Source organism: Rhinatrema bivittatum, chromosome 9, assembly GCF_901001135.1.
Source record: "Rhinatrema bivittatum chromosome 9, aRhiBiv1.1, whole genome shotgun sequence".
NCBI classification, from domain to species: Eukaryota; Metazoa; Chordata; class Amphibia; order Gymnophiona; family Rhinatrematidae; genus Rhinatrema; species Rhinatrema bivittatum.
In genome coordinates, this window is record NC_042623.1 from 89,497,619 (window position 1) to 89,512,159 (window position 14,541).

At 37.9% G+C, this 14,541-nt stretch overlaps 1 protein-coding gene across 7 annotated transcripts in view; it reads right to left on the reverse strand.

The window, feature by feature from the left end:
* Positions 1-226: 226 nt before the first annotated feature.
* MET (MET proto-oncogene, receptor tyrosine kinase) overlaps positions 227-14,541 on the reverse strand; it is a 253,667-nt gene continuing 239,352 nt past the window's right edge. For 6 of the 7 annotated variants that reach the window (XM_029615254.1, XM_029615253.1, XM_029615257.1 and 3 more), the window contains 3 exons: positions 13,574-13,739; positions 10,045-10,181; positions 227-9,915 (listed from right to left, as the gene is read on the reverse strand). In XM_029615254.1, the coding sequence (XP_029471114.1) occupies positions 9,705-9,915; positions 10,045-10,181; positions 13,574-13,739 (514 nt within the window). In that variant the 3' untranslated portion in view covers positions 227-9,704. Of the gene's footprint in view, positions 9,916-10,044; positions 10,182-12,316; positions 12,413-13,573; positions 13,740-14,541 lie in introns of those variants that run through there. The other variant, XR_003858556.1, reaches the window with a different exon arrangement.

Here is a 14,541-nt window from a genome sequence, read left to right on the forward strand (position 1 = left end):
TCAATGACAGCAAAACATGAAAAGGGGAACGAGGCTTTGAAAAGTAGGATGAAACCCAACCACAACAACTTAAAATGCCCATGTAGCCAAGGTTTATTGTCCTTTATTTCAATGAGGTATACTGAAATATTGTCATATATATAAACATAAAATGTACCACTAATCCTATTACCATATTCAGGAATACATAGAAATTGAATCTTTATAAGAAACACATACTACTACAGATTTTTCAATAGTAATAACTTTATTAGGAATTCTTAAGTAATGTTTACACCACAGATTCAGTAAAATTACTTAGGTGTTCTCTGAAGACAGCACAACAATCAGTTAAACATGAGGGTGATGCCATCCAACAGAGCTTATGTAGAGAATCTAGAAAGCCTGGAAAAACGTTTCCAGGTATGTGGGATTTCTGTACAACCTTTTATATATTAGTTGAAGCAGTGGTTCAGTGATGTTTCATGGGAGGTGATAAAGGGTATTAGTAAATGGAGTTAACTTCAAGAAGGAAAGGCATTACTAGTAGTGTGCCTCCGGGATCAATCCTTGTGAAAAACATTGCAGGAGGATTGTCGGGAAAGGTTTCTCTTTTTGCCATTTATACCAATATCCGCAATCGGGTACACAGCTAGGAACGTGTGGAAAACAAGAGGAAGGCTCTAACGAAGCTTGAAGAATGGCCCAGAGTCTGGCAACTAAGATTTAATGTGAAAAATTGCAGTTATGCATGAAGACTGCAAAAATCAAAGGTAAGTATAGCATTGGGGGTGAAATTCTTCAGAGCATGACAGAAGAGCGGGATCTGGGGTAGTTGTATCTCTTGAACTCAAGGTGGCCAGACAGGTGGATAAAGTGACAGCAAAAGCCAGGAGGATACTTTGCTACATAGGGAGAGGAATGATCAGCAGAAAAAAGGAGGTGATATTGCCCTTACAGAGGACCTTGGTAAGACCTCATTTGGAATGCAGAGTACATTCTGGAGACTGTACTTTCAAAAGGATATAAACCTGTTGGAATTGATCCAGACAGTTGCTACTAACATGGCCAGAGGTCTTCATACTAAAGCTTATGAGGACAGACTTAAAGATCTAAACAAGTATACCCAAGAAGAAAGGTGAGATGGGGAGATATGATAGAGACATTTAAATACATCCAAGGTTTCCACGACCCGGAGGTGAGCATCTTTCAATGAAAAGGAGGCTCTAGAATGAGGGATCATGAAATAAAGGAGAAAGGGGGTAGACTCATGAGTAATCTAAAGAAATATTTCTTTACAGAAAGGGTTGTGGATACATGGAACATTCTACCAGTGCATGTGGTGGTGACAAAAACAGTATCTGAATTCAAGAAAGCATGGGATAAGCACTGGGAATTTCTACAGGAGTGATGGGAATTGTAAAGCTAAGTTAGTTGAGTGGATGGCCAGACTAGATAGGCCATACATTCTTTTTCTCTGTTTCCATTATCATCCTGGTTTTATTTTCAGAGAACCCCTGTTACAGGTAAGCAACTTTGCTTTCTCTGAGGAAAAGGAGGATGACCAGCCACACATGTGGAAATCAGTAACTAAAGGTTGCCTTCAACAAAATATGGGGAAAAAAACCCCAGGACCATCAACTGGTGGGAAGAGCATATTTTTGTTGGGAAAATCCTTGTTTTTACACATTTCTTTCAATTACAAAGAAAACAACCCAAAATATAAAAGTGTGAATTTTTAAATTGCCTGGGTAGCTTGCAGGTCCAAAGGGAAATATCTGTGGGAGTTTCCCTTTGAAAATTCAGGCTGGAAAACACCATAGGTACAAAAGTACCTGTCAACTAAATTGTAAGCTCAATGGAGAAGGCGCCGTCTCTTATAAGTGTCAGTAGAGTCCTGCATTCTCCTAGCTGTTTTATAGAAATGTTAAGTTGTAGGCCTTAGGCTAATGGAATTGGACCTGAAACCCCTCTCCAATCCAATGCCTTCCTGGTTCAGACTGGAGATAAAGATAATCCAGCATTTCTTTAAATTTAATTCCCCCTTTCCCAGTTCCTTAGAATATTGCAATAGAGGAAATTATTGACCTGGTCTCTGAAATCTCAGTAAATACAGGAACTTGGTGGTTTTAGGTGATTTAATATCCATGCACATAAGAAAAGTAAGGATAAAGAATTTCTTTTGTTAATGAAAGGTATGAGCTTTTCATAACAAGTCCACGTACAAGCATGTAAGGCAGGTCACATCCTAGACCTTGTATTTACTCTTGAAAATTGTATATCAAGTAATGATAGTTTTCGGTATTTTCCTTTGTCCTGGTCAGACTATATTTTAAATTACCTTCTCAGTACATCTTTAGATGACAGTACCCAGCTCCAATAAGTGTTCCAGTACTTCTAGGAATAATCGTAACTTCAATCTAGAAGAGCTAGCTAAAGAACTTAATACATTCTCTGAAGATTTTTTAGAACTGCCTCTTGACATCCAGGTAATGACATGGAATAGGACACTAAAAGCAGCATTGGATAAGATAGTGCAATTCCAAACATGCTTAATATTAGAAGGAAAAATTCATAATAGTACCTTTGGCTTAATTGTTTAAAACGATATGTCAGCTTGGCAGAAAGTGGTGGAAAAGCAAGAGCTCAGCAAAACTTCAGCCTCGTAGGGCCAATAATGCCTACTATAAAGTAGATATCAAGGTGGCCTTGGCAACTTTTTAAAGTTGAGGCAAATTTAAAAAATGAGACTAATGATATGACAATTTTGTTAACAGCCCATCAGCTGATATAATAGCAGACCACGGAAACAAAAGTTAATATTGAGAGATAATTTTTACCTAATTCTTTTACAAATGTTTCCAAAATCTGGATTTACCAAGTTCTCCATCTACGCTGTTTGGGATTAACTTTTTGGCACACAATAAATCTCTGAATTACCATTTGTAAAGTGTCATCTTTTGACTCAATTCCTTCTATATGTAAAAAAAAAATAAAAATCTGAACCTTTGTCTTCTTCCTTATCTGTATGTTATTAATAGTTTAGAATAAGAACTAGTTCCTTCAAAGTTCAAAAAAGCAGTAGTACGTCTGCTCCTAATAAACAAAAAAAGTAAAAAAAGAGGTTTTGAACCCTACAGATCCAAATCATAATAGACTGAGTTTCCAATCTCCCCCTTTTATCTAAGTTAATTGAGAAAGCAGTTTCTCAGTAACTTATGAATCATCTTGACAAAACGAATGCCCTTCAGTTGAAGCGACTGGGATTTAGATAGGGTTACAACACAGAAATAGCACTTGAAGCAATGACCGATGAAATCAGGGTCAGGGTTGATGGAGGAAAGGATGCTCTTATCGTGTTATTACACATTAGTAAAATGTTTGGTACAGTCAAGCATGCCAAGCTGCTTTATTGTTTACATAAATTCAGTCTGAACGAAACAGCTCGGAAATGGCTCAGATCACTTTTAACTGAGCAAACTTATCAGGTAAAATGAGATACAAAATTCTCCAAAACCAGACCGCTAGCTTGTAGAGTCCCACAAAAGTCAGTTTGGTCACCAACCTTTTTGAAATGTACATCTTGCCCCTCTTGTAACAATAATACAGAATTTTGGCACCAGCTGTTGTCTTTCCAATTTCATTCAGCTAATAACATATCTGGAGTCTAACGAGTTGAAGGGACTGTTAATTCTGAATTAGTGCCCCACCACAATTTCCACCTGGCTGCTAAGATTGAAAGTTAAAATTAACCCTACAAAATCAGAAGTGCTGTGGGTTAGTAGGACTAGTTGTCTCCTAAAAGATTTTCTGATTATTATAGGAGTTGGAATGTCTAAAAGATATAGTTACTATGCTAGGAATTAGACTAGACTCAAAACTCACTAAGATAAATCAAGTACTGGCTATTGTTAGGTCGTGCTTTTTTATCTCAAATTTTGGCAACAAGCACATCAGTTTCTTGAGAAGATCTCAAAATGTTAATTTACCCTTTTATAGTTAGTTACCTGGACCACGGCAATGTGCTGCACCCAGGTTGTACAACCACATTAATCAAGAGATTGCAACTTTCACAAAATATGGCTGCTAAACTCATTTTTGGAGCAAAAAAATGGGATCACGTTACACTTATACTCAAGGATTTGCATTAGCTGCCTGTAGTATCCAGAATAAAATTTAAATTTAAACTTTTGAATGTAAATGTATCTATAAAGGCCATCCACAGTATCTTGCACACTTACTGCTCCTCATAGATCTACTCAAATGCTGCGGTCGTTATAATAAGATCTTACTATTGTATTACCTACAGTAGTGGTCCCCAACTCTGTCCTGGGGACCCACCAGCCAGTTGGGGTTTTCAGGATGTCCACAATGAATATGCATGAGAGAAAATTTGCATGTTATGGAGGCAGTGCACGCAAATGTTCTCTCATGCATATTCATTGTGGATATCCTGAAAACCCGACTGGCTGGTGGGCCCCCATGGACAGGGTTGGGGACCACTGACCTACAGCAATCCAACTAGAGATGAATGACAAATCTGCCTTTTGTTACATTGCACTATCACTGGAATATGCTCCCATTTCATTTGCAAGAGAGAGAAGAATAAAAATTTTGAAAAGAACTGAAGGGGTGGTATTTACATTTAGATAGTTGATACTACTGTATATAGATCTTATTGATTGCTAGTAGAGTACCATTAGACTTATGAGGTTGCAGTGGCAGCTTTGATGTTTTATAAAGGTATCTTACCAGTAGTTTGTTGATTATGGCTAGTATAATCCTTGGGAGACTTTAGTTATTTTCTATTCTTATAAATTTAACTGTTAACCCATATTTTATTATAGATTATTGTTATATGTTTTTATTTTACTTAACTTATTGTATTATTATTATAGTAAGCTGTTTAATATATTATATCAAAACTATTTTTGAAAAGGTTATCAAAGAATATATTTTTTTGCAAATTCTTTTAAATTTGATGTTAAAGGAAAAGGTGGAAAATCTAAAGTATGAATAAAGCAAGCTAAACTAGTAGTAGTAATAGGGAAAAGACAACTGAGGATGCCTGATCGCAAAAAAGAAAAGGTTAATGGTGAAGAGGAGTCGCATGGGGGGATGCATCCGAATGCTACGGGGGACAAACAGACTGAGGAGTCTCCATGAGATGGCAACTGTGCAGGAAACCATGCTCTTTCCTGGAAAAACCTTTCCAGTAATCTATGGGAGAAGCTCTCTGTCAGCACTGTTGGATGACACTACCAACATATGTTGGCTGGTCATTCTGTTTGTCCTCGAGCTTGCGTCTCGAGGCATACAATTCTTTTTCATGGGCTCACAGAAAACCCACTTCTCGTTTTCCTTCTTGTAAATTGTTTTAACTGCAACAACCACTCTTGAATCCTTTGCAAATATTCAAAGAATTAGTATTGCTGTTGACATAGAATGTTCACACCTGAAATGAGAAATGTTGCAACATATACAGTTTATCTCCTTATCCAGTTGTATACACTCCACCCTAAAAAAAAGTATAGTGTCCTCTCATTACACTTGCCTTTTTTACTATACCATCTCCATTTAATGTTCAAAATGTTTAGCTCACAGGACTGGCGAACTAGTCAGGGTGGAGTGTGCTTGCAATTAGTGCATTTAATTAGCAATATTTACATAACAATTTCTAACATATATAAATCAAAATCTGATGCTTTTTTCTGAAACATTCACAGTACGGTATTTTGTGTTTTAACAAAACATTGTACATGTCATTAAAAATAACTTTTTTTTATATAAAAATATAATACTTTTACATGTTTACATCAACAAAACCAGTTATACCCTACACCCAACAAACAATACAGTATTAAGCACAAAATTCCACAGGAACAAAAACTGACACACATGCTCTCTCTAAAGCTAGAATATCCTTTTTCAAATGTATTAAAAAATCAGTAGTTTCCATTGTTTCCTGTGTACAAACTTCTACAAATGCCGTAATGAAGAGCTACCAGTTACTGGTGAATGGCTACAAGGCCAAATCAGGAAAAGCACAGCAAGAGGGCTTGCAAAGTGCTGTAAACAGGTCACACATTCTAGCAGTCAATAAACAAAACGCAATTCATTGGGGAGGAGAGCAGAAATAGGGTGTGGTTACAACCTTACTAAAGTTCTGTTTCAAGTACATTAAAACCTGCTTACAGCGAGCTATGTTCACTGAAAAAAAAAATCACCATATCGCAGGGAAAGCATTCCACTCACTGATGTGTGTCTGAAACAGTGGAAAAACAATAAATACAGCATGAGAACGTACACTGTTACAACTGTAAATGACTCAGTGGTCTGTATTTGTCCTACAGAAATGCCCGGGAAGGGAGGGGGAAGAGGGTGTGTCATGATACTGCAGAATGCTGGACATTTTTACATTTTGATAAAATGTAATTTTACTAATCTTTTAATTGTTTGTATTTGCAATAATACTGCATATTGCATCAAAAAGATCTCACTAAAATCTAAAAGACCTCGCTAAAAGGGTTCCATCCGTTTAAAATAATTTGTGCTACCTGGGAAGGAAAGCAAGTTTGCTTACCTGTAAATAGGTTATTCAAGAGACAGGATGAATTAGCCATCATGCGTAACATCATCTAATGGCCCCGACATAGAACAAGCTCTCAGAGATCAGAGAAAACTTTACCGAGCATGTGCAGGAGTTTCTACACATTCTGAGCCCTTCAGTCTCTTAGACTTTAAAGCTTCAGTGAGGTAGTTGCCTCTTCAGGGATGCAAGTGGGTATTAAGTATGGCTGATTCATCCTGCTGTTTACAGGTAAGCCAACTTGCTTTTTCCATCAACAAGCAGGTACAAATCAGCCATTATGTGTGAGGAGTCCCAAGCTAAGAGTTGGACTGCAGAAGTATGTACTTAAAAACAACCCGGTCCCACCAAGTGGAGCATGAACTACTGGGAGAACAGGTTGCACAGAAATGCGGAGCCTTCCCATGTTTGTGGGACTGAGATGGTGGGGGGATTCCCGGCTTGACTTCTTGCATCAAGAGCCCAATAATGCCTCGCTTCAAGACAAAGACTAGATCTGCTGCCCAGCCTTGTGCCGAAGCTTGGGGCTCATACCCACTGGTGCCCTTCCAGGTATGGGCTGATGTGGCTTAGGCAATATTCGGCCTCAGCTGCAGCAGTTGGGAGTCATGGTCGGGGCCCAGGCAGTGTTAACAAATGGCTATGCATATCTGTGATGGATATCCAGCGCCTGCAGATACAGGCCTTGAAGCTGCTCTGTATGGGCTTTTTAGCCTTGGATTTTTCCTATACTGAATCTTTATGCATTTTTAGAACTTGGGCAGTGGTATAAACTGAAAGAAAGCAGATGGCAACTAAAAAGGCCAAAATTAAAAAAAAACAAAAAACGTTTAGAGGGGCTGGGACACATCCATGAAGTAGCTCAAAGGAAGACTGAGGGGCTCACGAGGCAGTACGTGCATGTGGGAGCTCCCATGCATGCTTGGTAAAGTTTTTACTGAGCTCTGAGAATTGGGTTTATGCCAATGCCGTTGGATGTTGTCACCTATGCGCAGTGGCTAATTCATGCCTGCTTGTTGTTGGAGAATCTCAGTTTCAGGAAATGTTTATTGACAGAAAAATCAGAATCATGATGGTATGAATGTGTACAGAATGCGCATTTGGGCTATTGACAGTGCTGAAGGAGAATCTGTTTGGCTCTATAGATGTGGTTCTCAAACCATTAAAAATCTGTAGTTGGCTTGCAGAGGAAAGACTCAACAGAAAGGGATGCAGAATCTCATTCTCATCTACCCTGTTCCTGTAACACAAGTTAGAGACACTCATCTACTTCCAAGAGTCCTACCTCATTTCCAGGTAAAGCGTTCAAAGGGAAAAGTTTCTTGATCACCAGTGTCTCTGGGTTTATTCTCCTTTTCTCGAGGTCTGGAAATATTAAAATCTCTGCAAAGAACATGCTTTTAACTAACACACCAATTTGTGATTGTATGGGGGTAATATTCGGCCACGTGGTGACTGGCTAAATTAGCCAGATAAACCTATCCAGCCGTTAATTATACCAAACAATCTGAAAGGCAGCAGGATAAGTTTATCCGGCTAATTTTAATGCTGCTCTGAGGAATTCCTAAAGTTAGCCAGATAATGTCGAATCTGGTTATGTTATCTGGCTAACTTTCCTCCACTGTGGCATGCCCCTGACATACAGTTAAATTGTTAGCTAGATAATTTGGGGTAGTGAAAATAGTAAGAATTTCAAAATCTTGGTGACAACTTAGCCGGTCGAACCCCTTTGAATATGGATCTCTGCAGTGCTATCTTTCTGGAAAAATGATGCCGGTACTCAAGTGCAGTATGCATGTTTTTTGTTTTTTTTTTGAGGGACCATATAGCAAATCAAGCGGGTGGAAGAAAAAAATGCCGGTACTCAGTATTGGCAATTACTCCCTACAAAAAAAGCCCTGGACATCTGAGTATATAGTGAGTGACTTAACCTTGCTATATCTGTACTTTGATATGTCAAAGATAGCAAATGCCAGTCCTCGAGCACTGCACACAGGGCTGGTTTTCAGCCTATCCAAATTATGCAAACAAACCTAGTTTGTGAATCAATGTATACAGATGTATTTCAGGAATTTTCATTGTAGAAATCCTGCAAACCAGGTCTGTTTGAGGCATTTGAGGACAAGAGTTTGCCATCACTTCCCTAGGTTCATGAGATATAGCTAATTCATATTCTACCAAGTAAATACAGCATACTTATTAGCAGATTGGAATGTTCTTTATCCAAGTCATAATATATTCTCCATGGTGATATACTAGTTAAGATGATGCTGAAGCAGTATTATTCAGTCTTATATTTAAAAATAAATAAATAAAAAGACTTAATAGTTTACAACTGTAAAGTGGTACAAGGGTCTCAGTATCAATAAGGGTCCTATATTTCAAGGTCATTAACTGAAAGAGATCCCATTTTGGAGAATATTACTACTGTAAAGATTCTTTAAATAAACATGGTGCAAGATGTTTTGGTGGCTCAATGTGACAAAAAAAACCCCTCTGAGATTACCATGGTGATCATTTTTTTCACTAGTAGCATATATTACTGTCCACTAATGTAGTTAATGGAATGCTTTACTTCTAACTATTCTAACTAAGGTTTACTGTGATCTAATTTTGGAAATCTGTATTATTGAAGATATACATTCAAAAACAGTCAAGGTTAATGGCACTTTTTCCATAGGGGATACTTATTGATGTGTGTCTGATGCAGATTTGAAGAGTGAATAATGAATTTAAAAAAAATTATGTAATGGGAACATGCTTAAGTAATCTTAGAAATATGATTGAATTTGTTCATGCCTAATCAGTGTAGGCAATATTGAAAGTCAATGTATAACTTATTCCTACAAAGAGAAGCATTTTTAGATTTCAGATATCGTAACTATGCATAGGAAGTGTATAAAACAAACTCAGTTTTGGTCCCAATCGTTACACTGTGCGAGTACTATTTTCACTATGACACTGTAGCTTTAAACATGATACAATGTCCTTAGACTAGTGCAATTTAGACAAAAACACAAAATCTATCAATGTCTTCACAGAAACCTGGCAGTGGACAAGTAGGTTTACAAAACATTCACGTCTTATGACACTACCAATGCCGGTGCTTCAGCCTCAGTCTTGTGTACACATTTGGTCATGTATTCGTATCCCCATCTATGCTGTCTTGTGATGGCAGAAGGGATGGATAGGGAGCCACAGATTTTACGTTGACATAAGTTGCGTTAACATGAACATAATGCTCTCCGATAAAAGTGGAGAAGATGATGGATATTCTCGAAACCAGTTCGGAAAACGTTGGACGCATTTCAGATTTTGGATGCCAGCATTTTAGCATGACTTCATACCTGTTTTTATTAATGAACAAGAACAGCAGAATTAATAAGGTTCTTGGCAATTTAACTAAAAACAAAAGAGCTTTGAGTGGAAAAATCGATTGAAAAGGGCACAATGGCCCATGTTTTATAAGCACTCACAATGGATCAGGGCAGTATTCTGGCTGTAACAGCCTTCGTCCTTGCAGAAGGTAAATGGTTATATCAAAGGAATTTACATCAGGGTAAGGAGGTGCTCCCCTTGTCATAAGTTCCCATAGCAGCACACCAAAGGACCACTGAAAAGGTAAGTTAAAGACAAAATTTGTGCTTTGAAAGCGTTGAACTCATGCTGTCTTTCACGATCGAAATGTCATAAATCTAAGTGTGGCTCAAAGTCACACTCAGCAACCAGATATGCTCCAACAACCATTCACACAGAACAATTGCAACTCAATGCATATATAGGAGGCAATTTTTAAATAGCCCATGTAGTTGCAATGTACAAGGGAACTTTGGTTCAGATTTTCAAAAGCATTTGTGTGTGTAAAACACGGGTTTAAGCACATAAATGGGCTTTTTGAAAATTGCCCCAGGGGTTTTTTGCGAATAAAAATGCACATGGAAGCAACTTCACATGCCCTTTTATGCACACTTGATTGAGCCATTTTCAGGGGTGGGGAAACCATCTATGCGCACACTTTTGATTTTCCAAAGCATGCATGTAAATGACCATGCCCACATTTACACCTGCTCCCAAGCAGATGCAAATGTGTTCGCAGATGCCACGCGAGATCCTGCATAAACCTGCTATTTTCAGAGCAGACTTATGTGTGTGTAAGTCCGCTTTGAAAATCTGGGCTGAAATCTGCCTGTTAGCCCTGCACATATTCTTAAACAATTATCCTCAACATGTGTACTTGTGGTTACTTTAAAGAAAAACAACAAAAAAAATTATCTAGATAAACTCTCTTTGAAAATGAGCATAAAGTAGATACTCTAAAAGCACCTGCATACTTTGCATATATTTGTGCAGTTGGCAAAGAGGGTAAAATAGTGTTTGTACCACTGAAAGATAACATGTATACGTGCCGTTGACACACATGACCTGGTGGGGCTCCTTCTTGCAGTAAGACCTCTTTTTAACATGGTTAAAAACATGATGGAAGCCTGTGTCCCGTTTAGCCTGACGCAGGCAATTTTCAGACAAGTCAAGTTACGTACATGCCTTATATTACAGGGTGTATGCTATTTAATTAATTACTTTATTCATTCATTCAGACCAATTTCTAGACTAGATAGGAAGCTAAAACTTGCACTCAGGAGGGTAATTTTCAAAGGCAATTCCGCGAGTAAATCAGTGCTTTACCAGGGGAGATGACCTGTTATAAAACTGCCCAACCGATATGCAGGTAAACTTATGCCTGTATGTTTACCCACAGTGAGCAGATGCATTTCTACAAATTAGCAGAAATAAATGTGTATGGGCAGTTTTTATTGGGGTAATTTTCAAAGGGAAAGGATGAACATACTTTCCCTTTGAAAATTGTTGTTACTAGTGCACATATTTGATTTAAATTGTAAGCGGGCTGTTATACAACTACCCTCTAATAATAGTTCAAACAGGAAGTTTGAAAATAAAAAAAGAAATTAAGGGGGTAGGGGAGGGCAGCACCAACAGGTACCCAACATTTTAAAATATATTTTTTCAAATGAGCTGGTTGAAATTTTAGATCAGTCATTATGAGGGATGACAATTCAGAATCTGATATCAGGATTTCAAACTTTCAGCACATGAAGGATATTTCATAAGGGCAGTTGGCATAAAGTCAGCTTCAGATTTTAACCCCGTTTATAAATAAGTTAACTGATTTCTTTCCCTCAAGCCTCTACCACTCTAAACTACACCAAACAAAAGAGAAAATCCAAGATGATATAATTCAAATTATACATGCATATTTCTGACATTGCTTTCTGCGTGCATGAAAAGAGATTTCAATATTCTGTTTTTTGTAGAGCAAGTAAACAATCTAGAATTTTTCTCCAAATGAAGCAAAAAACAGTGCGTGTACACACACACACACACACACACATATATAATCTGAATATTAATAAATTGAACCACTGTTATGTAGCTCACAAATTTTATTAGGGAAATACCAATATATACATATTTTATTATGCTCTACAAAAACCAGCTAAAACCACATGTGACCAGTGCTGCTAATTTCCCCGATGAATGTCCTTCCAAATAAGTCTTGTGTTGTCACAATGAGGCTTGTTTCTTCCCCAAACTGCCCTATAAAAAAATCTGGAGGCTTAATATCGCCTCAATGTGCCTTTGAGAACATCTGTTGCTGTAAACATGAACTTAAGATGGACAGACTTTTAAGTTGGTGCGTATAAATATAAATATATGTACGAACACACACACACACACAGAGTTTTCTTCCTTTTCTGCACCTTCTGAGTTAACTCCAACCTCAAAACATTATGGAGGAAAATGTGCCAATGTTTCCCAAGCTTCTCTCTTTTTTAAAAAAATAGGATTAGGCAGAATTTATGTGCAGATCAAATAGTGAAAAATCTGGATTTGGACTCACTCTTTCAAATCAAATGTTCTGAGAGAGTCACCTCTCCACTAGAGTGGAGAGAACTAGCATGTTCTTTGTGTAATGGGATACTTGTATTGGGCCTACTTGCATTTATATTAAATGCTGTGTTATGAAAGAAAATTAAATTTTATAGGACGATTTAAAAAAAAAAAAAAAAAAAAAAAAAAGTAAATGTTCATTTATAGTAGCTTCTAGAAATAAGGCAGCTTTCACAGCAAAACATATATTACTGTACAGCATTATGACAATAGTTTAGAAGGTGCTGGGTGCTGCAGGGAGAATTTATTTATTTTATTTATTTCAGCAATTTATATTCCACCTCATTACCAGAACATCTATTCAAGGTGTATCACAACATATTAAAACAGCAGCAAATAATCAAGTAATGTATCACTTAGACATGCCATCTAGAGCTGCTTCATGTCATACTGAGCATAGAGGTAATGTGTACTCTATTCAGCAGGACACAGAAAGGCCAGTGGGTGTCTTTAATAAAGCAAATCTCCCCTACATCTCCCCCTCCCCCGGCACCTGGTGCCGCCTCCTTTCCCTGCACCTTTACTCTGCTGATACTGGGTTTCAGATGGATGGACATGACCTGCTCATAAGGCGTCCTTTTCATAAGGAATGCCTAGAAAGCACCAGCTATACAGTAAATTTAAAATGGCAGGAGCGGGACTGAAAGGATCTGAAATGTATGATCCTTACAAAGCTAAGTGCAGTTTAACAGGTTGGACACCTGGACCTTGTACAATACTATAGCCTTACCTTCAACTTACTGTATATGCAAGGGAATTTTTAGAAGGAAAACTGCTTCTGAACAAGATAGACTAAGGTGTCCTTAAAATCCTGTGTTTAGCAATACATATTCACATAAGCAGCTAAGCTAAAATGTCACTTCAAACCTAAACTATTTTTTTCAAAATGAACCAAAAATGTATTTTAGACACGTGGAATATACAAAAAACTGAAAGTGTGCTATAATTTCTTCTATTGTCCACATGTGGCTGTGTGTAAGAACCCTTTATATGATTTAAAAAAAAAAAAAAAGAAGATAAAATAGATTAATTTATTACCACATCAGATTTGGTTGTAAACTTTTGTGTCTGCAAACTCTCCAAAGCCATCCATTTCACTGGCAGTTTTGCACCTGTTTTATTGTGCACACTGTAGTATTCTTTATCATAAATGTCTCTTGCAAGTCCAAAATCGGCAACCTTGACTGTGAATTTTTCATCCAGCCTAAAGAAACGATAGAAGAACATTTCTTGCTCAGTACACGGGCTTAATACCGTAGTTTCTTCATGGCTGAAATAATACCTGCCCCACCATGTGCGTGTTTGTCAGCCTGCACCCAGGGACACGGCCATTTTATAACATACGTGTGTATATGCGCGCATGTTATAAAATAGGCTGACCGCGTGCATATGCGCGTGCAATCTTAAGTAGATGCTTGCTTATGCATGCAAATGCCGCTCCTACTGCGTTAAGTGGGGAGTTTTTAATAGACACACGCACCGATGCCATTACCAGTGTTCCCAGTTTGTTCCAGTTCACCCAGGTATGGGACAGGACTTCCAAACTCCCCTAGTTTAAAAGCCTCCCTTCTCCCGTTAGCCCTGACATTTAAAATCCTGCTGATTTACCTAGAATTTTTTTTTTTACTACATACACGCCATCCATAGCAGAAGTAGGGGTAGGGGAACTTGGGGCATGCCTTTGTGTGTAAGTATTTATATGCTAATTTCAATGTAAAATCCAGAAACACCCATGCCCCGCCCACGCATCGCCCCTTTTTCTGCGCATACTTGGGCAGCTTTTAAAATTCGCCTGGTGTGCGCTGGCCCAACTTGTGCGCAAATCTCCCGGTTTTTGATACGTGCCAGGCTTTTAAAATTCACCTTTAGTGAGGACAAAGTCATGTAAGAGAGACAAGCCAAACACCTGACAAACCAACACCATGAAGAAGGCTTTTTTATCTTTCTAAAAAGCATGTAGCTAGTTTGTGAAAAATCAATCCTCTATAATCTAAATGGATTTGAAA